Genomic DNA, 27,874 nt, shown 5'->3' with positions numbered 1-27,874 from the left:
GCTGCTCTCACTGATACAAAAAGTGACACTTGGAAAATGGCTGCCCCCATACCGCAGACAGTTTTTCGTCTGCTGTATGGGGACAGCCATTTTCCAAGTGTCACTTTTGTTAGCAGCAGTAGCCGGGAGAGCCGGGACCCGGCGCGGACGGATGCGGCCCAAGGTAAAATACACAAACACACACACGCTCTCTCCCCTCAATCCCCCCCTCCCGCGCGTGCCACAGCTCCCCGCTTGGTTTTTTTTTTGGGGGGGGGGGGGGCGCCCCCCTGCATTTTCGGCAGGGGGGCACACAATTATTAGTTATGCCACTGGCGGCTGGCCTCAGTTCCTGCTGGAGCCTGCTGAAAAATAGCCCTGTATATGTATGTATTTATATAATATATATATATTTATTTGAGACAGAGTGCCCTGTGCATCGGCTTACACAAAAAAAAAAAAAAAAACAGTACAAAATAGTAGAGAGAGGGGCACTCAACGTCCACTGTGCCCTGCCGCGGCCACCACACCGACTGTGACTTCACTGTCAGCACTGGCTGGCTCACAGGCTCAGTGACGTCTCCCTGAGGCCGCCCACACTCCCTAGTCTATGAAGGCAGAGGGGGCGGGGAAGCTGACTGACTGCTGAGCTCAGCCAGTCCCAAGTCAGTAAGGCGATCCAGCCTGTAGCCCCGCCCCATTCACTGCACTCACTGCTTCCAGCCGGCGGGTACGAAGGTGGAAACGCGACTCTGGTTAATTTGGTCCGCTCGGGCCGCCGTAGCCACAGCGTACGGCCATTCCCGTCTCCCCCACCTCCCCGAGCAGTGTCTCCTCTCCTCCCCCCCTGCACAAAGCATCCTGTGTCTCCCCACCCCCCTCTCTTCCCAATGTCCAGTGCCCTCCTGTCGCACAGCTGACCCCGCACCCCTCTCCCAGCGCCCGGGTGAGTATCAGGGGCCTTCTGCTGCTGCTGCGGGGGGGCTGCATGGCCCGCGCTGACAATGCAAGGGTTAAAGCTTGCTGCATGCAAATGAGGCCATCCTGCACACTGGCCATGCTAAGGGGGGTGCATGTGTCCCATAACCTGGCCTGGGGTGGGCACAGTGGCCATGGCCTAAAGTTACAGACAGATCAAGCTACTTTATACTGTATTTTTATGATGATGATGGTGGTGGTGGTACTACTGGCTGGCATGCTGAGTAGTGGGTGATAAGGCAGGTAGCAGAATAAGCATAAGCTATACATATTAGTAGTTGTGGTGCAATTAAACTAAATTGGTACTCCCTATAGCAGTGATGGTTGACACTCCAGCTGTTGTTGAACTACACATTCCAGCATGTCCTGCATCAGTTTTACTATTTGCCCATGATAAAACTGATGCAGGGCATGCTGGGATGTGTAGTTCAACAACAGCTGGAGTGTCAAGGTATCACTGCCCTATAGAGTATTTGTGTCACCTATCTATACTATAGGCGACATAAAGTTGTAATGGGCGGGGGAAGATTTACGGTGGAAGTCACGGTGGCAGCCTGGCATGGAGACTGGTAACAGTGCTGCATAGAAAATCGAGGTGCATGCTCTTCTGTCACACATACACTTGTGAATAGTATTTGTAGATTATAATTATTTTTATTTGATAGGAATTTAGGTATATTTCCCCTTTTAATATGAGGATTGTTTTGCTATTATTTTTTTTTTTTTTGCCCAAGGATGTCTGGATTATTGATCATGTTTGTAGTTAATGCTGCAGGTTTTGCCTTGTGATATATACTTCTACCTGTAGCCCTGTACGAGCGTCCATAGGTTCCAGAAATGTATATGCTTTAGCCGATCAGAGTTGGGGATTAACATCAAATAAATTCTAGGCAAGGTACATGGAGTCGGGATTTATGAAGAGGTACTGAATTATTGAAACCTGTCGTGCTCATTTGTGTCTACCTACTTCTTTCTGGGTAAGAATTTCCCACCTAAGCCTTTGATTAAAAATCTGCTGCACATCTCCCTGCAGATATTTATTCTTATTTGGCATACACACGGGGTGATTTGAGGGCTATTTCTGATTTGATCACATACAAATGATGCAGGAATCGCTCCGTGTATATATCCCCCCGCCGGTGCCGGCGTGTCGCCATCACCTGACTAGATGTATACTGCACTGCATACAGTATACATCATGTCATCGCCAGTGTTCTCTCACCAGAAAACACTGGCCATGGCAGATCGCTCAGCACACATCGCTGTTGCAGCGCTGAGTGATCTGTGCTTAGCTGCATCACTAGGCATAAGGGCTCACTCTCCCCACTTGTACGGGGCATTGGTTGTCTTGTCTGATTTGCACGACTGTAGGTTTACTAGGGCTTGTTGTATTTACAGAGCTAAGGGCAGGCGTACCTACTTTCTGGTTGACCCATGCAGGAGGGGCAGCTTGGTCGGACCAGCAAGGGGCGTGGCCTCATCAAGGGTGGGTGGTGCCAGGGTGTGGATGCGCGATCGCGTCACTGTTTATGCACCCACTCTGCTATTCAATGCCCATATTACCAGCGTTGACATGTTGGAGGTGGGGCTATGCTGGATCGATGTAGCATGAAAGGTTTCACCTGCATCGAGGGGGGATGAGGACAGATCTGGGAGACTTGCCTACCTTGCCACATGATTTTCTGGAGCTCCCGGGCTAATCCGGGAGAGTAGGCGGGTATGTCTCATACCCCTTTCACATCACTAAAGGCGGGTCGAACCCGTTATTCTGATTCACGATTTCGACTCTTTCACACTGAAGCCTGGTCGCACATTTACCCTTCTTGTAACCCGAGTTTGTCAACCCGGGTTATTCAGTTTGGTGTGAAAGGGGTATTGGAGTGAGGCTACATGCCGGTGACATGATTGACCATGGGCGTCTTTCTCTGTGTGTGCCATAATCCTCCGCTCTCTCTTATTCACACCGGCCTAAATTCCCGGGTTGGGTCCGGGAACAACCCGGTACTAGCGCTGGTGTAAAAGGTTCCCGGGACAAATTACCGGGCTAATTTGCCGGCAATCCAACCCTGCAAGGTAGCAGGGTTGCTCCCGGGTCCTTCCCGGACTACTGGCTGGTGTGAATGGGGTAGGGTATATTTACCCGGGTTGCCGGTCCTCGGTGTCCTGTCCGGCCGGGGATCCACACAGGCGGCGGGCGCAAATGACGGTACAGGCGGTGGAAGAAGATGACGCAGCTCTCCGGCGGCAGTGAGGGCGCCTGAGAGCTGCGTCATCTTCATCCGCCACCTGTCCCGTCATTTGCGCCGCCGTCTGCGTGGATCCCCAGCCTGCACAGAGGACTAGCAACCGTGGTGAGTATTCTCACCACCTCCTCCCCACCTCCTGCCGGCCTCCTTCCCGCCCCCTTCACACACTAGAAAATGCAGGGACTTTTCTGGTGTGAAAGGGGCCAACCCGGGAATGGCCCGGCATGATTCCTGGGCCATATTCCTGGGTGGGTCCCTGCATTTTCTGGTGTGAAAGGGGTATGAGTTGACATAGTTCAGATCTGGCCTGTTTTTTGTCTAGAGCTCGGTTTTATCGTATTACTAAATATTCCCTATGACGGAGCTTTCTACATGGCAGTAAATAGAGCCCTCTGTGTTTTCCGGTCCAGTATTATTTAGTGTATATTTTTCTTTTTATTAAAGTTCATGCGGGGAAAAAAATTTTTAAACCCCTTTACAGCACAATGGGGGAATTCCATTTAGTGTGATGTGCTGCGCTGCCCGTGTGTGCACATATCAGCCTGATGTGTACCCAAGGTGCAATACGAAAGCCAGTCGGTCCAGTGTGTACCTGGTTTTACTTAGTCGTGCCAACGTTGCAAGTTTCCCCTATGCGGGGTACAAGGGAAAACTTGCAGACCAAACACTTGTTACGCATTTGATTCAGTGCAATATAAACACATTCCAACGCTATTGGCTTAAATAGGATTTTCACTTACTGCAAAACTGTATTGTTATATTTATCATTTTAAATATTTACTTTTTTTTTTTAATTGTTTTATTTAATTTGGAAAATATTTTTCATTGTCTATATTTCCTACGGTACTACACACCTACCATCTGTTATAGGGGTCCATTTATCATGGATCACATTGACAATGCGATCTGTGCGGAATGTTACCGCCCAGGTCCCATCGGTGGTATGTACCATACCTGAGGCGCAGGGACAGGGCTCCCTGCGAAGTTCTGAGCCGGAAGCCGCACCAATGCCGGGGCAGTGCGGTGTGTAGCCCATAGGATACAATGGGCTATCCCCATCTCAAAATGGCAATAGCCCAGAGATGCTATGCTTGATGTTGATACATCGGGCAGCTTTGCATCCCCATAGGAACCTATGGGGGAGGCAGCAGGGATTGGAGATTCCTGCTGCGGTACCCCTATGGTACATTCAGGGAATACTTAATATTTGTGGCTAACCCCCGAAAATGTGTGTTTTCTGGGATTTAGCCGCAAATATTGATTGATAAATGCGGCCCTTGATCTTTAACCAGTTGTCAGTATGTTTTTGGCATTGGGAAGAGACCAAAGGAACCCACACGAACAAGTGCAGATTGCAGATCCTAACAGGTCACTTGATTGTGATGTTAATAACTTGGGGGAACCTCTGGCGCTATATTAAAATGGGTATTTGGTGAAAAAGAAAAGCTGCATGTGACACCAAAACGGCCAGCTGGTAGGAACACAAAATAGGGAAAGAAGTAGGGATGGACATCGTTGACTTTGCCATCGATGGCAAAAGTGCAACTGACCATCGATAGTGTATAAATATTCAATGGACAACCATCGATGTTTTTATATATCAATGGTCATCCATTTTCATTCATTGGCCTGTAATCCAATCAAAATGTGGGGGCAGGGCTTCGCGGAAGCCGGGGGCGGAGCTATGCTCCGTGTCCCGACACCTTGGGGAAAAAGCAAAAACGAAACTAATCGTTTTAAGCTTGACATCGATGGTGGGAAACCATCTGGTTCTCCCCCATCGATGGCACAACTATCCGACATCGGCCATAAACCATCGATGATTTCTAATGGTCGATGGCCATCCCTAGAAAGAAGAATAGGTCACAGCGCTAACAATTTCTCTTGGGACCGGTTACACAGTCTCACTATGATCCACTTTATCAATAACGACGCAAGACTCTCTTCAAATATCTAATATTTATTTAGAAAACAATAGTAAAATAACAAAAAAACATTAGAAATACATATTAAACTGAACATATACAATATAGTGTTCATTCTAGCACCCGCTATCTGTAAAAACCCATGCAGTTCCTCTTCCCTGCCTGGGGTGTCACTGTCTGCTCTAGTGCTTCTAGCAGTGTGGTCTGTCTATCAGCACTGATATGCAAACCAGACCTGTGCTAGAAACACCACAGCAGACAGCGACACCCCAGGCAGGGAAGAGGAACTGCATGGGTTTTCAAAGATGGCGGGTGCTAGAATGAACACTACAATAATTGGTTAAGCTAGCAGCCCAGCTATAGTTTAAAAAGCAATCTGTCTGGAAATGCCTTAGCAGCAGTTTTACAAGCGAGCACAGGTGGTTAGTGGATTAATTAGGAGGAGTTAGTAGACTCTGTAAAAGCCATATAAATAATTGTATAGTCACAGCATCAATTTTGAGGTATGCCGCTATGAGGTAAACAGGAGAATCAAATTTGTTTGTGACAATAATTGTAGCTGTGGCCTCAGCTACAGTATTTGGAACTTGATGTACCCGCTCACCTGTCTTCAGCTTAATATGCAATACGGAATTTAGGATTGTGCAAAAGCTTGCTGCTGTTGGGGCCGATCAACCTGACCAGAAACCAGGGGGCGTCGACGCGTTTCGTTCTTCACAACAGAAATATGGCAGAAGGCTGTGACCAACTTTTCTGGCTTTTATCATAGTCTCCTATATAGCTTATTTTAATTCTTAATGGAATTTTCTGTCAGCGTTGCTATATTGTGATTACCAGACGTTTCTTACAGACTATTTTGATAGGCCTGCATAGTTCCCCCTGAAAACGGAATATCTTATATTTAATATAACTTTGTTGCTGTGCAGCCATTGATCTTCTGTTTGATGGACGTAAGTAGCGTACAGTTGATCCCTCAACATGTCCGTATCACTAAGACCAGGTGGGAGCCTCACGCTAATACTGACTATAGGCCCATACACACTGGGCAAATTTGAGCTGAAAGTCGCTCAATACGGCATGTTTGAGCGGCTTTCAGCTCAAAGCCGCCCAGTGTGTAGCGCGCTCCCGCATCATCATCGCCAGGAAAGCCGTTCATCTGCTGGTAATACTAGCAGATGAGCGGCTATGAGGACGGCTTTGCATAGCGCTGCCCCCCAGCATAGTCGCCCAGTGTGTATGGACCCTTACTGTGTTGCAATCTGAGTGAGGAGGAGGCTCACGGGGAGCAGTAACCCCTATATGTCAAGCTGCCCTGAAATGTTTAACAACTAGGACGCAGACATATTGTTGTTCGAAGTTAATTGTTGCAGGTTTTAAGCGCTCACTCTGGGTAGAGGGTACTGATTAGTGAGGGCAGGTTTTCCTTTTTGATTGGTCTAATGAACCATAGTTTTACATGTACTTTTTTTGTGCTTTAAAATTTAAATCGCTGATCAAAACCCTGCACCTACAGTGCACACTAGTTTTTTTTTTTAAATAAAATTAAAAATACAGGTTGTTTTTATTCCTTGCTGGTTTTAAAAGAATCAGAAACCCCTAGCTCAGTGGTTCTCAACCTTGGTCCTTAGGACCCCCCAACAGTTCATGTTTCCCAGGTCTCCTCACAGAATCACATGTGAAGTAATTAGCTCCACCTGTGGATCTTTTAAAATGTGTCAGTGAATAATGAGTGCAGCTGTGTATCTGTGAGGTGACCTGGAAAACGTGAACTGTTGGGGGGTCCTGAGAACCGAGGTAGAGAACCCCTGCCCTAGCTGGTCCTGATCGTTGTTCTCTAACTTTTACATTACATCTGCAATATATAGGGGCAATCCCCCGATCCCTTGACGGTGCATCAGCGATACTAAACATGGTTTTTAACATGCCTAATTTCCCAAAAACCCTGATGGAACAGAAGATGGCGCCCACAGATGTCTGGGTAATGCTGGTAATTTAACAGAGGGGTTATGGAAGATGCCAATGAATACCACCATCCATGTATTGCTCTATGGCACAGGTTCTCAAAGTCGGTCCTCAGGACCCCACACAGTGCAGGTCTCCTCACAGAATCACAAGTGAAATAATTAGCTCCACCTGTGGGTCTTTTCAAATGTGTCAGTGAATAATGAGTGCACCTGCTGGGCGACCTGGAAAACGTGAACTGTCTGGGGTCCTGAGGACCGAGTTTGAGAACCACTCATCTATGGCAACGGATGTCACGCCCAGTTTATTTGCAGCTCTTTCCTGGAGTAGGCGTTGCCAACCTGTGGCTCGCCAGCTGGTATGGAACTACACACCCCAGCATGCCCTGCCACAGTTTTAGCATTCCTGTTAGCGAAACTGTGACCGGGCATGCTGAGATTTGTAGACATGTAGACACTATGAAAGATGTTCGTTACTGGGGTAATAATTGTGGGCGGGATGTACGAAGGTAAAACCCCCATTTTCGGGGGTTTTACTGCATTTTCAAATGTATTAAGACCCAACCACCGCATTTTTGCCAGCCAGGGTATGGCCACCCAAAGGTATAGAAGCCTATGCGCTTTTTATCGCCACCCTCAGCCTCCGCTGCAGATGCCGACCTCCCTTCCCCTGGCTTACCTTCCTCCAGGAAGCCTGGACCTGGAAGGTAAACCCCTCTTCCCCCTAGCAATGCAGCCTGAGGTCCTTCCAGCTGCAGGGGAGAGGAGGAGGCGCCGGGGACAGCCTGCTTAGACTTCCAGCTGTGGGGGGAGGAGGAGGTGACGACGATCCCCGCGCACACCACATCACAGGTATCGCGGGGGGCTCCGTCACTGCATTGCGATGCTAATCGCATAGGTTAGTACATATGTGATGGCATCACTGTGGTGGCACAGCGAGGGGCAGCGATGTATTTTAATACATCCCGCCCACATGCGTGAGGTATTAAATAGGCCTCAAATATCTCTAAAAATGGTCTTTGTTTTACTGCTTTGTGTAGAATTCTGTTGCTTTCTTTATTTTAGGCCACTTGAAGCATTTTTCCTATATACTGACCACGGTGTCTAGTTCTCCAACTTCCTGCTAGCTTATTATTTGTTTTCCTAGCATTAAAACCATTGTTTTTCTTATGCTCACATGACCGCCGTTACCACGGCAACCTCAGCTGTGACTGGGCTCTTGGAGGGTTGACCCGTAGGACCTCTAGTATTTCAGCTGCTCTGATCTGTGCACATACACACAGAGATAGATGCAGCTTTGGTGCGGTTTAAGGGGTTAAACTGCGTCCGTTTGCAGAAGAACGGTTCATGGCTGTGGGCTGTTCTACGTGGTATTGTGGGGAAATGTTATTTTTATATTGCGGCTGTAAATATCCCTCTCTGGCTCCATGGGACCAGCTGCCGCCTCTTGTCTGTTTATTTTTGCCGTGCTAAAATCATTTATTTTCCCAATTTTAAAGATTGCGGGCCTGAAACAGTAACCGGACCTGGGCAGAACCTTGCTGCACAGCAGGTGGGGCAGATGTAACGCTGGCCATAATCAGATAACTATCATTCTAACCAGCTATCTAGTTGGCAGTGCGTGGGAGACCGCGATAATCAGACCTTTGGTCCCACATGCTAAACAGCCAGAATTGGTTGTTCCAAGTAGTTGGGAAAAATCAGACTTCTATTTTTTAAAAAGGGGCTTCAAAAGTAATACCCCTTTTACACCAAAAATCCCGGATCCGACCCGGCACTGGGAACACTGATCCAAGCTAGGACCGATCCGGGATTTGCATGGTTTACACTGCGGTGCCTACCCGCTGCGTAGACTGAGGCGGCACTTGGAGATGACATCACCTCCTCCCTGTCTCCGCTGCTGTCTGCACAGTACAGCAGACGGCAGTGGAGGCTGTGTGCACCCCCTGCCAAACCTCCACTGCGGTCCAGAGGTTGGGCTTCCCCCATTGATGTAACAGATGACCCGGCGTACCCGTTTGCACTGCCCTATACCCAGGTCCTAGCCGTGTTCAACCCAGGTCAGGACCTGGGTAGAAGTCCCATGTAAGTGGACACGTGTTGACCCATTTACACCGCCGCTGACCTGGGTTTTGGCGGCGGTGTAAAAGGGGTATAAGTTAACCCTGTACCCCTATCCCGATCCTCCCAGCAGTCTGACCCTAACTCCAGCACCCCTCCACCTTACCCCCTCTAATAGTGCCTAAACTTTAACCACACCATCTTTGGCCAGATCCTAACCCGCCCCGTAATACATATGTTCAGGATGCCGGCTGTGGATATTACAGCTTCTGTGTTCTAACGGCATTGGAGATGCCGCGTCTGTATCCTGGCTGCCGGGATCCCGTGCATACGCTGTTCACATACGGGTGCTGCACTGTGTATTGCAGCAGTGGTGTTAGACGTTAGTGTGCAGATTGAAAATACACTTAACTTTTGAGCTGACAACATACAAGTAATATACTGTATGTCTACATAATATCAGAGGCTGCTGTATTATATTTTTTTGCTTGTCATAGTACTGGTATTAAAAGTTTGGAGTTAGTCACTAATTGCTGCCATATTTCTGACACAATCCATCCCACATTAATAAATGCACCTTTTCAATACTCCCAAATGTTTAAATTAGAGGGAACTGCCCTGACTATACCCCATTCCATTACAGGTGAGGTGATAAACGTTCCATACTGCACCACCCACAACTACATTGCCCTTGTCATCAGAGCTGACTTGGGGCCCCCTGTCCCCCAAAGTTGGTTAGGTGTGTGGGGCAGCGCACTAATTTGGTGGAACATTGGTCTGATGTATAGCCAGCTTTTACATGTGGAGAGAGTTAAGGTCCATACACACTGAGCGATTTTGAGCTGATAGCAGCTCAGTTTTGCCGTTTGAGCTTCTTTCCGTTAAAAAGCCGCCGTGTGTACGGCCCGACGATAAATGGTGAGGGCAGACAGTATTTACCCTGCACAAAAAAACATACATATCTTTGCCTTGCAAATCATTGCATTGCAGTAAGGTCAAAATCAGGCCTTGGAGGAGATAAAACACGGACCTGCTAACAAAGCCAAGATTTACTTTCGCTGTCCCCATCTAATGGTATTCCTGGCCTTCTGTTAGATCTTGTGTAGATGGATCCAGTTGTGCTTGTAGACTGGAGAGGGTGACGCAGGAATCACCAGGTATCTCTGTAGCCGCACACCATGTGCTTCTGGGTAAGTACACCGTGTTATGGTGTCACACCTCACAGAGCGTGAGGATGCCGTAATTGGCAGAAATGTGCGCAGGAGCATTTAGCTGAGATCCCTAAATTCCTCAAATCCTTAATTTCCCAGCTCCAGCAAGCACCAGTACAAAGTTACTACTTCACACCCTAGTATAACTGATCACCTGGTGCGGAGGCTGGTCAGAGAGCAGCCAATAATACACAGCAATTCCATTGGTTTTATACGGTTCAGTTTACCTTGGCTACAGTGCACACAAAATAGTTTTATAAAAGGGCAGGAATGTAGTTAGTATATAGGGCCAGGTGGATGCAGGGTTGGGAGGGGGGTTCTTCTCCCCTCACCACATCTGTGCACTTTCCTGCAGTCCCTACATTTCTCTACCCACTGTGGTGGGTGACGCCTCTCATCCTAATCATGCTCACTGTCTCCCCAACTGTGTCACTCCTGTCTGTCTGCCCCTACCCTTTAGAATGTAAGCTCTCACGAGCAGGGCCCTCTTTCCTCATGTGCTTCTCCTTCTCTTACTTAAGCCATCTTCAATGCCACCCTGATACTTATTCTCTCTGTGCTATCCCTCTGTAACTGGGCCTGCGGATTCCCTGTGGCGCCATATAAGTAAAGGATAATAATAGAATTATTATAAAATAAAGGATTATTAATAATAGTCTACACTTCCTCTGTCTCAGTATAGGAAAATGTACTTGCTGGAAATAGAGATTTACTGACATTAAGCTGAATTTCCGCCTTCAGCTCTCACTTCTACAGAAGAGGGAACTTCTTGCTGTCTCAGGAGTGTAGGAACCTGCTTTCTGGTAACCAGATCTGTTCTGCGACTTCTGTCCTTTATGGGATTAGATAGACATCCAGGCCAAATTTGATGCTTTCAGAATAATAGAATAAAAATACAGCTGGAGAGGATTTGCTTTGGACAAACAACGCTCTGAGGCAGCGCTCATTCTCTGTGTTCTAGCTGACAGAGCATTTTCTCCTTCGTGTTCTGCGCAACCCTATGTAATACCCCTTTTACACCAAAATCCCGAATCCGGACCAATATTTGGAACACTGTTCCAAGCCAAGTCGGATCCGGAATTTTGGTTCGTTTACACCAGGCATGTCCAACCTGCGGCCCTCCAGCTGTTGTGAAACTACACACCCCAGCATGCCTTGCCATAGTTTTAGCATTCCCTAATATCAAAACTGTGGCAAGGCCTTCTGGGATGTGTAGTTTCACAACAGTTGGAGGGCCTCAGGTTGGACATGCTTGGTTTACACTAAGGTGCTGATCCGCGGGGGCGGCGCTTGAAGATGACATAATCTCCAAGTGCCAGGGATCGCCGGGCCCTGGACCGCCGCGCTAGGGCAAGCCCAGCACCAAGGTAAACTGCTGGGTTGCTCCCAGCCCCCGTCTGCAAGGTGAATGGATGCCGCACACAGGCATCCATTCACCTCCTCCCTGTCTCCGTTGCTGTCTGCAGTCCAGAGGTTGGGCTTCCCCCATTGCTGTTAACGGGAGCTGGGTCGGATGACCCAGCATACCCGTTTACACTACCCAGGTCCTGCCCGTGTTCTACCCTGGACAGGAACTGGGTGGAAGTCCTGTGTAAAGAGACACGGGGTGACCCCTTTTACACCGCCGCTGACCCAGGTCCACGAGGGAATAAAACCCTGTTTTTTGCATTGGTGAAGGAGTATTAAAAACCTTATCACATTATATGGCTGGTGTCTGATCTCTCAGAAGATGGTCTCCATATTGAAGCTGCTGCAACATCTGGCAGTAATCCGAATGAAAGCATGATCTAGGCCTGAGCTTAAATAAACACGTTCTAGGTTCAGCCTCTAGGAAACTGCAAATAAAAAGATATTCTATAGAAAGCGGCTAATAGCAAACACGTGTGGCTGCAGACAAGGAGTGCGGCTGTAATAAATTCTGTCGTTTGGTTCCGCTGTAAAAAAAAAAAAAAGGTTTTCTATTTCCATTTTTAATTAAGTTTTTATATTGTCAGCATTTAATAAAAAATGACCACTCATTGTTATTAGACCAATATTCCTAACTAGGGGTAGATGTATCAAAGCTGGGAGAGAGGTAAAGTACTAACTAGTCTGCTGCTGCCACGTTTGAGACCGAGTTTGAAAAATGACAGTTAGGGGCTGATTGTTACTTTCTATCTCTCTTTTTAATACATCTGCCCCTAGTACCTTTCTCTATTAACCCCCCCAATCCTATCCAGCCCCGGCATACTTACAATCGGAATACCAAGTCGTCTCCGGAATTGTGAGTGGTGTCGCAGTTTTGGCGCCGGTCTGCTGACCAGTGTCGGGATTCCGACTGTCTGTATCACGAACGTTTCTCCCGCTTGGTGTATGCGAGCGCAAACCATAATCCTCTCTGTTTGTTTTCATTGCTCTCAAAGTGACACAGAATGTAAAGGAACCATATTGTCCAACTTCTTTTATGGTTAAGATTATCTGTGCAATCTGTTCGGTTGGAATGGTAATGTCCGGTAACAAATGACAATCAGCCATTTGCTTCTAAATACTGGAAAATGGATGGAAATTGATAGTTTTGATTTAACCAATTTATCCAAACAAACAGATTTGTCAATTTCCTGTCTTTTTTTGGGAGCAAATGGTTTATTGTCATTTGCTCCTAGGTCATTACCAGATTTTTGTTCCAACCAGAAAGGTTGTGCACAGTAGATAATCTTACAATATGGAACCTATGGCCACGCCAGCTGCTGTGAAACTACACATCCCAATATGGCACTGCCACAGCTTTAGCATACCTTAACCGCAAAACTGGCAGTGCATGCAGGGATGTGTAGTTCCACTGAAGCTGCAATGACAAATTGCTTACCCTTGGTTTAGCCGATGTTTGAGATTAGTAGTTCCTTGGTTTCCCAGCTGTAGTCTCTTCTGGTGCTGTCTCTCGCAGCATGCTACAGCTCTGCCGCCTTCTCCATACTGCTGTGAGCCATGGGGGGGGGTTGGAAATTATGGGGGACGGGTACGTGGGGGTTGAAAATGATGGGGGAGAGGAAATAAAAAAAAATAAGACTGAGGAACATTTGGAACATTGATCTACAGTAAACATACAATTCCATATGTTACTGTAATGCAAAAATGTGTGTTGGCGTCTTGCGCCTCAGGGAGGAGGAGGGACAGGAGCTGGAAGGAGCCTAGAGAAAGGTTATTTGTGGAAAGGGGAGTAAGGTAGAGCCATGGGGAGATGGGTATGCCGGTCAGTAGCCCCAACACCTGCCTGGGTGCACAGTGACCAGACAACCGCCCCAGCTAGCAGCTTCTGATAGCAGATTCACTCCTGCAGCCTATAGTGGCTTGTCTCATTGAACAGACGATGCGTACACCCGACATATTAGTGAATGATGTCATTCACAGACTGATCGCATCGGCCCTGCGGCACAGCTGATGTATAGCTAGAAATCTTTCAGTGTGGACAAGCGGTCTGCCAATGTCCCTAAACATGCTGCAGGGGCTGATGTCACAGCTGTGATGACCAACCTGCCGAGGGGCCAATCCGTATGTCCGTGTGCTTACCTCAGTTGGCCGCTCTGTGGATCCGCCATCAAGTTGCTTCAGTGTGTACCCAACTTAAATAACGTAGCACAAAACTGGTTCCCCAGCATACTCTGAAGAATATCTATAATTTGAGGATGTATTTACTAAACATTGGGGTTTCCAAACTGGGATTTTTAAACCGCAATAATATTGTCCGCAAAACACCTGGTTTGCAAACAATATTTCTGCCATTTTAAATCCCATAAAGCCTTATTAAATACCCCATGCTGACTGTTCAGCTCTCACTTGAGAATTTCTGAATATTGATTGTGTTCTATGCTTATTTTCAGATATCCCAATGTCCAAATCCGATGTTTTATCAATAATGGAAAATGCAGAGGAGCCGTTTGGTCAGGAAAACAACCAGGCCAGGGCGAGCCGAGTGGAGAGTAAGGATCAGGTTTTTTTTTTCCCCCGCACCATTAAATCTAAATAGATCAATACACACAAACACACACATATGTGGACATCCCTTCAGATTTAGTGTGTTTGCTCATTCCACTCATACCTATTGTGAATGAGCATAAAATGAAATATATCCCTATGCAATCACCGTAGTCAATTGTTGGCGGTTGAGTACTTGACCTGTTCTATTGCCAAACGCCTTTGGGAGGAATTAGAGTGCTGATGGGAGGTAGAGTGCTGATAGGCCTAGTCGCCAGACAGTGGCGGTGGCTTGATCTCACTAATGCCCTTTGACAGACTGGAAGCAAATCACTGGCAGCCATATCTAATGGTTTACCTTTCCGTAAGAGTGGAGGCTGTTAGAGCTGCATAGAGGGCACCAACTCTGTATTTATGTCCAAGGTTTAGGAATAACGTTCAAAAACAACATATGTATGTGATGTTCAGGCAGGTACAAGGGTGGTTCGAGAAATAAGACCTCTCATTGTGTATATTTAATCAACATATATTGCCCCCGATTCCATACAATACTCCCAATTCCACAAAAAACACCCTTACTGTAGGCTCCTTCAAGCTCCTGTTTCCCTGCCCCAAAAAGACGCTAGCACCAAATACATTCGTGCATACACATATCATCCATAGAATGGCCTTGGTCCAGATTTTTTTTGCACACAGTCCCCATGCTTGTCAAACACGTGTACCAATGTTTCACCAAGGCATCTATCCCAGCATAGAAGAAATCCGTGTCAAGCACTTGAAGACATAGCGGCTTGGTGACCTTCACACTCAGTTGCAAATTGCTTTCCACCCTTGAGTTTCTTCAGTGGTCCAAAGAGATTGACTCGGTTCCAGGTCAGGGCTTATAGGGAGGGATGGTCCATTACATTCCAATGGTCGCACCGCCACAATTCACGCATGCGTTGGCTGAGTTTGACCTGGTGTTGTCAAAGGCAGTGCACCAAACCCATTTCTGTGACATGACATTTTTTACCATACACCTGGACAAGTTGGCCTTGAGTTACCTTACTTATTGAACCACCCTCATATATAGATGTGTGCCATACTGCTATTTCTACTGCTTCAGGTGCAAATTCCACAGCACCACTTTATTTATTGCTTTCTTTCTCAGTTTCAGACTGTTGGTCCGGTGGAACGGAGGAGCCCAGATCATTTGCTCCTCTGGTTGGAAAGCTGCCTGAAGATCAATCGGCTCCACAGAACTCCCAAAGTATTATTCACGTCCGCGAAGGTGATGAGCACGAGCAACGTTGGAGAGAGAAACCAGTTCATCAACTAATGCCAACCGAGCCAGTGTGTCAGCCGGGCAGTGCCGCAGTGGAGTATAGATATCCCCCTGGACAAAGTTCATCAACAGCCCTGCCTCTCTTGGAGAAAGGGAGAGGCAGGGAAGATGAGATTGCAGAGCAGGCGGCAGTAGGTGCAAAGGTTACAGGACCAGCAGTGGACAGGAGCACACAGCCCGTGCTACATGGGATTACTCCAATGCCAATACATTTTGGCAAACTTGAAAAAGATGACGTTGTGATTTGTAGGCCCCATGGATGGTCCAATGTTGGTCAGCAATCGAAGCTCATAGAGACTAATAGGAGAAAAGATTCTGGCTCTAACGAACCACAAAACCAGAGGTTCTGGGGATTATTTCAGTGCTCATTCTGCAGTTTTGTTTTCCAAGATCTCTCTGAACTTTTGCAGCACCAAGAGACCCATAACCAGGAGAAGTTCCAGGGTATCGGGAATGAACAAGCGCCTCCAGAACAGCAACAGCAGCCTATACTGGAGTGGAGAAGATACCGATGTATCGTGTGTGATAAGACTTTCTGCAAACAGTCCTCACTGGTCACGCACCTGCGTATACACACCGGTGAAAAGCCGTTTTCTTGCCACGTGTGTAGGAGAAAGTTCAACCAGCGCACAAGTCTGACAGTCCACCTACGCACTCACACTGGGGAAGCACCGTTCCCTTGCAACAAATGCAACAGGAGTTTCCGACAACAGTCCAATCTTACCCACCACATGAAGAGTCACCAAAGAGCAGAGGAACTCGATGGAGTAGACTGGAGTGAAGAGAACACGGCCCCCGGCATTCCTTTCATGTATCTCATATCAGAAGGGGAGGAATCTAGCAATGAAGTTTGGGGCAGCAAAGTGCCGTTTGTGAAAGGTGATAAGGGAGAAGACCCTGCATCTTGTAAAAGGCCCTATGTCTGTGGGCACTGTTTCAAGCGGTTTACTCACCAGTCCAACCTAATGGTCCATCAGCGCATTCACACCGGGGACCGATCCTACCGTTGTCAGGAATGTGGAAAGCATTTCAGCAGGAGGACCAGCTTGATGGTCCATCTCAGAGGGCACACCGGGGAAATGCCATATTCTTGCATGCAGTGCGGGAAGAGCTTTCGTCAACAGTCGAATTTGCTCTACCACATGAAAAGCCACGCGGCGCCAGCTGAGATGAAAGTGGACGTAGCCACCAATAGTGAACAGTCGCCAAAGCTGCCTGGGCAACTCATTGGCCCTTCTGGTCAGTACGTAGAACGAGATAATGCACAGTTGGTTAACATTGGAGGGGGCAGGAGAATTGACGAGAACCAGGTCCGGGCTTACCAATGTACCCAGTGCTCAAAATGGTTTCCTAGTTCCCACAGCCTCTTTCTGCACCAAAAGCTTCATGTGGAGCAGTCAAGTGGTATCCTACATTGTAGAGAAATTCAGGTCCCATACCCTATCAATAGGGGTCTCCCACATACGTACACTGAAAACATGTCATCTCCACGTCAAGAACATGAGACCTATCCATCGCAACATTTCAAGCTACCAGCCAGAGCAGAAGGCAGCAATGTATCTGGGATGCTTAGCAGCCTAGAATCAAACCTAATCCCTCAGCCGGGACACAGCGCTACCTATCAGAGAGTCGGTGTCCACGCTGGAGATGGAGGAGGGCATGTGAAGGGTCCTTTTCATGTTTTGGGAAGGGGCAGACCAAGGAAAATCTCTTGGCTGGGGCAAGGACAAGGGACTTCCTTGGGAGGGAAAGCGATACATAAATGTTGGAAGTGCCCCCGACATTTTAACAACAAGTCCAACTTAATTGTCCACTTGCGCATCCACACGGGGGAAAAGCCCTTTCAGTGTTGGGTGTGCGAGAAGAGATTCAGACAGCAGTCCAATCTGATCCAGCACCTCAAGAATCATGAGGATGTTCTTGGGGAGGAAGATGTGGCTCACCCGCCGAAGGACGCCACCAAGGAACAACAAAATGGGAGGAATCTTCAGGAGGTTGGAATGATTCAGTCACCAAACACTGCTCAAACCCGGTTGGGCTTTCTTCCGTTTGATGGAAACCAGATGCATCAAAATGGGCAACTCTTCCAGGTGCCCCACACTATACATCTAGGTGACCTGGCCTCCAGTACAGAGAGCATTAATGAGGACTTAGAGGTGAATGGCTCTCGGACATCGGCTGATAGGACATACAAGTGCAGCAGCTGCTTTAAGACCTTTAATCACAAGTCTAACCTCTTGGTCCACGAGCGCATCCATTCAGGAGATAAGACTTATCGCTGCCTGGAGTGTGGAAAGCAGTTTAGTCAGCGTACCAGCCTAATGGTACACTTGAGGACTCATACGGGTGAGATGCCATACTCTTGCCTGCAGTGCAGAAGACGTTTCCGACAACAGTCTAACCTGCTTTACCACATAAAGACAAATACTGTGCAAGGGCAACTAAATTGTACAGCAGAGAACTTGCCGAATGCCCCCTTAATTCCCAGACTAGAGTCAGTGGCGGAAGCCAGCATGGGCTCCGACGTGGAGGCTGCCACTGAGCAGGCACATCCTTGGGGTCACCTGGAAGGGAATCCTAAGAACGAAAACGCATCTCTACCAGCACATGAGGGTGCCAAGGGCGAGTACCTCTGCACTGCCTGCGATAAAATCTTTACCCATCAATCAAACCTGCTAGTCCACCAACGGATACATTCTGGCGAGCGAACATACCATTGCCATGAGTGCAACCGTCAGTTCAGCCAACGCACCAGCCTGATGATCCACCTGCGTACTCACACCGGAGAGATGCCCTACTCTTGCCAGTGCTGTGGCAAACGGTTTCGGCAACAGTCAAACCTCTTGTATCATTTGAAGAGCCACGTAGGGCAAGAGATTAGCATGGATGCCAGTCAGAGCGCCGAGTATGCAGCGCCAAGGGCTAGAGGTCGTCCTCGGAAAACAGAGTCAAACGATGCAGTAAAGGAAAAAAGAATAATCCCCAGAGGCAAACGCACTTACAAGTGCACTGAATGCCCAAGGCGCTATAACCTGATGTCTAATCTGGTGGCTCACCAGAAGTCGCACGACCTACAGCCTCTATACAGTTGCCTAGAGTGCGGAGACAGCTTCCTTCATCAGGGTTACCTTGCGGTTCACAAGAAGCAGCATGCCAAGATGACCCCTCCCCACCACGGAATCCAGTTCTGCTGGAGGCCAAACCAAGAGCTTATGGACCCCAGAACTTCGGGTACAGAAGAGGAGAGGAGTACTGTATACACACAGCATGAAAAATAACCACAGTAATCACATAAACTGAGACACTGAACATAAGGCCCAACAAAATGAAAAATGCAGATAAAGACTTGATCAGGGCAAAAGGTCATTTAAGACTTAATCTATATACGCTTTTCAGGTAGTAATCAAATCCTTTCAATCAGATCGATACTATCTAACCACTCCGTAGCTATATTACCGTGATGGTAAACCGGATTCCAGCCAAAAATTGCATCTATACGATTTAGACGAACCGTAACAGGGCACCAGTTTCAGAAGCCACAGGTCCAAGCACCAGTGCTCTGCCACAGACTTTGCTGGAGTTTTGCCATAGTTCCGGTGAGATAAGTGGTTTTGGCGAGGGGTTTGAAGTTTGGGAATGCTGGGTATTATTACCAAAACTGTATAATTCCAAGACATGGGAAGCACTTTTGCCACGAGTCAATATGCATTTTGTAGCCTAGGTAACCACTGAATAGTCTAAAACGCGTGGCATTGTCTACTCATGGTGGTTGTGGCAATTTTTGGACTGGACCAATATTTGCGAAGACGGTGATGCCCAGGGTGCTGAATATTGGTTCAGTCCACAACAATGGCTGCCTCCAATGTGGCTAGTGGCCCGATTACACTTATAAGCTACAATCCTTGTGGTCCCCGTTTTGGCAAATTTTATATGTAATCTATTGACAGAAAATAACCCTCTTGATGGTATTTATTTTTGTAACTTTTTTTTCCGGTTCTTTTAATGGTTCATAATTAGTTATATATATATCCGTTATTTATTCATGGTTGTTGCATATAACCTTTGTTTTAGCGTTGGCAGTAGGGATAAATTGGCAGCTAATTCTGTAACACTGCTAGTTGCCATGCCGACTCGTGTATTAAAGGGAAGTCTAACCCTAACATTTACCTCCCATTGCTTACCATAAAATGGACATTATATAAGTATAATATATCATTTGTATGCAGCTACCAAGCCTTTTCCGCATATATATATGCATTTATATTTGGGATTGTCTGTAATTTGCTTTCTGCCACGACGGACAGCCTGAAGGTCTTGTGTGTCTATAGAATGACAGGATTAATAAGTTCTTGAGATCGCATTTGTCGCTGGCAGGACCAATCAGCAGCTTAGTATCACTAGGTTTTCTTTAACTGAAGTTGCTCACTTACAAAAAGTTGCCGGTGATACTGATTTCTACTGTACATGTATATCATAGGTATACACTCTCTGTGCATGAAGGACATTGGCAGAATACAAGGGTCACCAGGTGCATCCTAAGAGGGGGGGTGGTCAGTGTCTCAGAGTGTTAATCTCCTGCCCACTGCTTAAGCCCATGGAAGGGGAAATTTAGAGCTGCATGCGGATTGGCTTGCGGAAAATACTGTAAATGCCGATCTTCACCTCGGTTTGGAGCCGTTCTGCTGCTTTCTGTCCGCTTGTGGAAGCAGCTGTCATGATCCATCTGAAAGCAGGTGACTCTCAGCGTTTGCTCCGCTCTTGCCTGCCATTCTGCCGCAATACTCAACCTACTTATGTAAGCCCAGGTTTTACCCATCTAGCCAACAGTGGTAATACTGCCGACTTGCACACACAGTAGCAATCGCTGCTAAATCCGTCAGCAAGGCGGACTTGTGATTGTCCTCCCCTAACTCTGTAAGAATGCTTAGGTAAGGGGTGCATTTTGATTGGTCTGTGTCACAGTCTACATACTGTTTTGCATCGGTTAAACTGCTTTTGTTGCATTTATTGATAGTCAGGCCAGATGTAATGACGGCCATCTAGAAAAATAGCAGAACTTAAGATTTTTTTTATTTTTTAAAAGGGCAGTCACTTACTAAGCAAACAGTGCACGCCTTGTAAATGATTTGCTCCTTTAAAAAAAATATATATAATTCAGTGTGGCAGGCATCCCACACCACTGCTAAACTCTGCCTCCATTACATTCAACATTAGTGTTATTTATGTTAATGACATGCAAGAGTCCAATCCGCCATATCAAATGAAGACGCCCATGATTAGATCATGGATATAGCATTGATTCAGAGAGAGGATATACTCAGCAATGTAGAATAAGAGAACATTACAGAACTGAAATCAATGAACCCGCTGCTCCAGCAGACTTTTCTAATAAGCAATGTATATAGGACTTTAATTGCCATGTCTGTCTGTCTGTCTTTGCTTTGTTATGGCTGAAAAATATCTATCTACTAGTTATCTGGACAGGAGCACCCTGCTTTCCCAAAAGCAAGAAGTAGCCTTGCACATGACCATTTTTCTTCTGTACTGAAGTCCTAACCCACCTCAATACAGCAAATACCTCACCGTTTTATTTCTGCATAGCAGTATGAGTTCCCCCCGGCACTATTTTCCTTCTGCCCGCAAAACTAAAACCCATTGTTGAACATACTAGGTGTATAGGATTGATGCTATCCACAGCAAGTCTTTTCTAGAACCGGTGGAACTGGCCTGTCAATCTAGCGACCGTCGAGCCTGTACTCATTGTTGTGCACGTGCCGTTCTGCTCAAATTCATCTTTCCACTAAAATCCATGTAAACACTTAACCAACGAAAGTCAACCCTTATCCACGCATTTTACCGAAAGCAAGTGGCAAAATGAGTGGGTGCATTTCAAGCCGAATTTTGAAGGCATCTGAAGCCTGTTGACATTTTCTGCTGCGGCCTTGGTTTAGAGGCACATTGTCACTTGCATGTATGCATTGTAGAACTCTTAAAGCGGCGTAGCCTCATTTGGATAACTCCCCTTGGTACTTGTGTAGTTTCACGGCGGCAGTTACATTGTCAGCGTAGCGTCGCGGTCAGAATCGCGTTGTGTTCCTGCGGCCGCTTAGCATAGCGCGGCAGTTAGGACGTCAGCGTAGGGTTCCTTACAGAATTAGCATAGTGTTCCTTACAGAATCAGCGTAGTTAGTCAGAAATAGCGCGGCAGTTAGGGCGTCAGCGTATGGTTCCTGTCAGAATCAGCGTAGTGTTCCTTACAGAATCAGCTTAGTTAGCGCAAGCGTAGTCAGTCAGAAATAGCGCGGCAGTTAGGGCATCAGCGTAGGATCCCTGTCAGAATCAGCGTAGTGTTCCTGCGGCCGCTTAGCATAGCGCGGCAGTTAGGGCGTCAGCGTAGTGTTCCTTACAGAATCAGCTTAGTTAGCGCAAGCGTAGTCAGTCAGAAATAGCGCGGCAGTTAGGGCATCAGCGTAGGATCCCTGTCAGAATCAGCGTAGTGTTCCTTACAGAATCAGCGTAGTTAGTCAGAAATAGCGCGGCAGTTAGGGCATCAGCGTAGGATCCCTGTCAGAATCAGTGTAGTGTTCCTTACAGAATCAGCGTAGTCATTCAGAAGTAGCGCGGCAGTTAGGACGTCAGCGTAGGGTCCCTGTCAGAATCAGTGTAGTGTTCCTTACAGAATCAGCGTAGTCAGTCAGAAGTAGCGCGGCAGTTAGGACGTCAGCGTAGGGTCCCTGTCAGAATCAGCATAGTGTTCCTTACAGAATCAGCGTAGTCAGTCAGCGCAAGCGTAGTTAGTCAGTCAGAAGTAGTATTGTACTTTAAGTTGCTTTCTTCTTCTTATTAACTAAAATCCAGTTAACACATGTCGTCATTACTGTCTCAGATGTACGATATGGCAGGTGTGAATGTGTTCCTGAAACACCCCCACTATCCACGCCAGCCTGAAGCTTGGCGAATGGACGCGTTACGCGTCCTCCCGACAATTTCATACCCCCACTATACAAATCGGCGTGGAGTTGATTATAAAGTGTGGCGAGTGGATGCGGATTACTTTACATGTAATCCACGAGGCTCGGTGCGCTCGCCACACTTTATAAAATCAACTCTACGCCGACGTGGATAGTGGGGGTATGAAAATGTTGGGAGGACGCATAACGCATGCGCTCGCCACGCTTCAGGCTGGCGTGGATGGGATCATATGGTCAACAAGAGTTATATAGACGATAGGTCGAATAATCAAGGGCGACAACTGTTATGTCGACAATTGTTATGTCGACAGGTAAATAGTATTTTTAACGCTGCACCAGAAACTACACAAGTAAGGCAGCCGTCGGGCTACGCTGATAACGTAGCTTCAAATGAACTACACAAGTAAAGCAGCCGTTGGGCTACGCTGATAACGTAGCGTAGGCTGCCACCGTGAAACTACACAAGTACCCTCCCCTTTTATCCGCACGTCTTTACAGTAGGAGTGACCCTCTACCAGGACCCCTCTTCCTCCTATTATCGGTGGCTGTGAGCTGTATTACTTGCTGCATAAACGACTGGAGCATCCAATCCTTGGTAGAGCTGGAGAAGGTGCACTTCTTCTATTTATCTCTATGGCACTTGCAGCCTGATCTGCAGATCCCCAGAGGTGACACCGCCATCCCAGCTGCTTCCATAACAATGTCTTTCCATGAAAGCATGCCTTCTACTTCTAACATTAGCCATATTACATTTATATCTGAATGCAAAATGTCTAGATACTGTAAATGCTCTATTGACCGGATGTAGATGGATTCATGGAGTTAGGGCCAAAATCACTGTTGTTTTTCCTCTCTCAAATAAAGCAATTAGAGCATTTACATGTACTGTACGTCTTATTTCTTTTATGCGGAATATTTGTATTCTCAAGCAAATTAAAAAATACTTCTAAACTAGTAAATAGCGCAGCAATCCAAAAATATAGTTGATTTTTTTTTTTTTCATCTTTCGACTAACCAGTTAGGACAGTGATGGCTAACCTAGACACTCCAGCTGTTGTTGAACTACACATCCCAGCATGCTTTGCTACAGTTTTGCTATTTTGCCATGCTAAAAATGATGTAGGGCATGCTGGGATGTGCATTTCAACACAGCAGGAGTGTCAAGGTTAGTCATCACTGGGGTTAGGATGTATGTAACATGCACCGTTGGTAGATCTTGAGGACAAGTTTGGCCACCCCTGTTCTATGGGGTTCACCTATGATATATGACAAGTCACTCTGTATACCAGAAAAAATTGATATCCACTTGTTCACATGCATACCGTACTCACTCAAGCAAAAAATGTAGTGAAGCATATAGCTGTTTGTTTAGAGCAGGCATGTCCAAACTATGGCCCTCCAGCTGTTGTGAAAACTACAAGTCCCATCATGCCTTGCCACAGTTTTGCTAAAAACTATGGCAAGGCATGATGGGATGTGTAGTTTCACAACAGCTGGTTTAGAGAGTCATTCTATTCATATCCTCATCCTACCCATCCTCACAAGTGAATATCAGCAATGAAAGAGAGGAAATGGCCTCAATAACAGCCCATAAATTTAATGAACAGAATTTAAACAAAGAAAAACTTTAATCGGTCACCTGAAAAGCGACTGCATTGGCCTATAGCTGCAGTCCCAGGTTCCACCAAGGTATTCGCAATCACTCTCTGCCAACTTATTGCGACAGCTCTTGCCGTCTGTGTCAAGACTTTAGCGCCAACAACTCCAATTTGAAGCTTATGCCAGTGGGGACACCTCTGTGATCCTCTGTCTGTTTTGTGGCTGCACCTTGGGTCTAGTTCACTTTTTTTCTGCTTTGGCTAGGATGTATCTCTTCAGCATTTTTATTGTCATGCAACCAATACCCTTTTTTGTTTTTCAAATCTCTTTGGAGAGCACAAACTACGCCAACCACTCACAGTAAGTCATGGAACGGTGCACAGGGGCGGGTGGTAGTAATTTACAGTATAAAGTCCAGAGATGGTTCAAAAAGCTTTCCAAAGGTTCCCTGCTCATTACACCATGTGTCTTGTGACTGTGGTTGCCATGGTAATTGCATGTCACTGCCTAATTAGAAAGGTGTTTTTATAAGAAAAAAAATAGTTCAAAGGATTGCAGGTTGAAATATATTAAACATATTTTTATTATAAAGAGACTTGTATTTGCCCAGAGGATATAGCTTGCAGCCAGTGCAACTAATCTGCCTGAGGATCAGCTGCAACAGATCTAGGACTCCTAACATGCTCTATGAGCCAGATGGGAGCTGCAGCCTGACACTGAGAGAGAACAAAAGCGCAATCCCTATTCTTGGTGCCTCTAATGATTGGAGGATTGGTTGCTATGGGCAACATCCCATCTTCATTAGATCTCCCATCTTAGTAAATTTACTGCTTAATGTCTGACTCCTTGCTCTATACATTAACCATCTGGGAACATTACATACATAAGTTAAGTCACCAATTAACCATTTCAATGTTTTTCCAAAAATCACTTTTTTGTGATTAAATTTGACTTAGAATGTCTATTTAAAGTTTAACCAACATGATTCATATTGTTTACATTTGTAAAACATTTATTTTCCTTAAACACTGGTACCCGATATATCAATCACCGAGCATCGGAGCCTTGTGCCATTGTTGCTTTGTATTTCTGCGGTAGCTGTTCCTGTCTCCCTTCTCTGGGTGTACACATCGATGATGGGAGAGGTTGTATTTACATTTCCCCAGCAGACACCGTGTGGGGGGTGCCACTGGGTTGGCGATCAGCATGGCAGGAATCGGGGAGCAAACCAAAAAGCAGTAGTGCAGCCGCTGGAAGATGATCTTCCAGGAGCCATCCTAGCGGCCTTTCTGACTGGTCGGATCAGATTCAACCATGTCAGGGCAAGCCCAGCCACTATGTTCTTGTAACACGGGCTGAAAGTAGAGCATCTGGAATAGTACCACATGAACTTTGGAGAGTACATACAAACTTCACACAAAGAATGGACTATCGATGTGGTTGTGACCTCTGGTTAGTCAGAGTCTGAAAGAGTGGTTCCAGCAGAACCAATTAGAGGCTACAATGACTGGTATTGGCAACCCAGTATCCAGACCGGTCATAGACAGTCATATGGTTGACCTCTAATGGTCGCCAGTCAAAATGTTGACATGGTCAAAAGGTCGACATGCATTTCATTACTAAATTATGTGCCGACAGGCGGTATTTCATGCCCTACCATCAGCTAGGGCATGGAGGGAGAATCTAATAGTGCTGAGCGCAGCGGTACACTTAGACAGTGTCCATGTCGACCTAGACACCCTTAAAACTCATGTCGACCATTTAACCATGTCAACCTTTAGACCATATGACTGTCTATGATTTATACCACCTGCTCCAGCATGGTGACTGATAGTGATCACACCTGTAGCCAATAGCACAGTTTACGCCTCCGCTATTGGCAGTTACTATAGGCAACCTTCGATTTGGGGCAGGACTGGGTAATGTCCTCAAAAATATTCTAAAAATGTATATGTGTAATCTACCCCAGGCATGTCCAACCTATGGCCCTCCAGCTGTTGTGAAACTACAAACCCCATCATGCCTTGCCACAGTTTTGCTATTCGGGAATGCTAAAACTCTGGCAAGGCATGCTGGCATGTGTAGTTTTGCTATAGCTGGAGGGCCACAGTTTGGCCATGCTTGATATAAGGGATCACCTGATTTGTTTGTTTTTATCTGTGTATCTTAAAATGGCAATTTCTCATCTAATAACAAAATGATTAATATTATTGGCAATAAAATGAGTCCTGATCAGTGTAACTCTTTATGTGTCAAACCCACTAAAGTCATTGATTCATGAATCGCTTTAGGACTTGTATCCTTTACTCCTGATGCATTCGCAAGCTGTATTCTCATTAGTATTAGATCAACACATATACAATCAGTGAGAATGTAGGTTGCAGGTAGCCGCGGGTACAGGCTATTTTACCCGTGCCCTCCCTTTGACTACTCTGGTGCAGTAACACTACTGTGCTGATCTTATTGCACAATCTAATCTAAACCAACATCCAATAGACAGTGTATTCTGGACTCCTGCCACAAGGGGGCACAGTCGCAGCCATAGCTCAATTTATTCAGGGTGCAGGATCTGTATTTATTTTGCAATAATCAGAGGTTATATTATAGAAACCCTTGCAGAGACATTGTAAAATAATGACATGTATGGACAATTGTGCATAATTTACCTGTTTGTGACCGCTACACTTTTTGCCGCTTGTACCCGTCTTCCATTGAAATTAAACTCTGATGCTGTAAAGCTGAGGGACGTTCTCCTGCTTCTGGACAGAACCTCGCTCACTCTTACTTTGCTTCTTGGGCCATTTGCAAAAATAAAAACCTGCAGACCAAACGGTTGGATTCTAGCGAAACAGAATAATAATATTCAGCCGTAAATGACCGGCTGCCCCAATGTGAAACCTCCGAGGATGTAATGAGGACAGGTGGCGTCTGGTCAGAGCAGAAGGCGGTGGTCATGCAGGAACCAATATTAACACAAGCGGAGTATTCTCTTCTCAAGGATTCTGAAAGTTTATATTACAGATTACATCTTACATTGACCTCAGGAACTCTTAAGAGTCCTACTCTGGGAACAGAGATGATCCACACTTCTGTGGCAGCAGAGAGACAGTATTTACTATAGAGAAACCCTTCCCAATGGTAGAATTACATCCGAAGGGGCTGCCGGGAATGGCCAGAGTGGATTTTCTGACTGTGGCTGAGGCCAAACATATGAACTGAAAGCATTGTGGTTTTCTCTGTTACTCAGCTGACCTTCCAAACGTATGCGCTCTTTTGTGGCACCGGTAATAACTCCTCCTGTAGCTATGGTTAGCTTAATTCTCCATGTGATATTACTAACACTGCATTAGCAAAACAGAATAACTATAATAAAAGAAGTTTGGATATGCCTGTGTCAGTCTTCCTTGTATAAACATACCCGTGGCAGGTGAAGCTGTTCCTTCATCTTCCAGGTGGTCTCCAGATCTGCTCGCAGGGAGGGGGGTGTGGTCTCCAGATCTGCTCGCAGGGAGGGGGGGGGGTGGTCTCCAGATCTGCTCGCAGGGAGGGGGGGGGTGGTCTCCAGATCTGCTCGCAGGGAGGGGGGGGTGGTCTCCAGATCTGCTCGCAGGGAGGGGAGGGTGGTCTCCAGATCTGCTCGCAGGGAGGGAGGGGTGGTCTCCAGATCT

At 46.6% G+C, this 27,874-nt stretch overlaps 1 protein-coding gene across 1 annotated transcript; it reads left to right on the top strand.

Moving 5' to 3' along the window:
* The first annotated feature begins 700 nt into the window (after positions 1-700).
* Positions 701-27,592, top strand: LOC146042377 (uncharacterized). The gene is made up of 3 exons (XM_083162352.1): positions 701-925; positions 14,219-14,317; positions 15,463-27,592. Exons 2-3 carry the CDS (start codon positions 14,227-14,229, stop codon positions 18,912-18,914), a joined length of 3,543 nt encoding a protein of 1,180 aa, XP_083018478.1. The 5' UTR covers positions 701-925; positions 14,219-14,226; the 3' UTR covers positions 18,915-27,592.
* Positions 27,593-27,874: the final 282 nt, after the last annotated feature.

This window comes from Crinia signifera, chromosome 19 (assembly GCF_055691185.1).
Source record: "Crinia signifera chromosome 19, ASM5569118v1, whole genome shotgun sequence".
Lineage (NCBI taxonomy): Eukaryota > Metazoa > Chordata > Amphibia > Anura > Myobatrachidae > Crinia > Crinia signifera.
The sequence above is the reverse complement of the archived record's forward strand: the minus strand, read 5'-3'. Positions and strand labels throughout refer to the sequence as shown.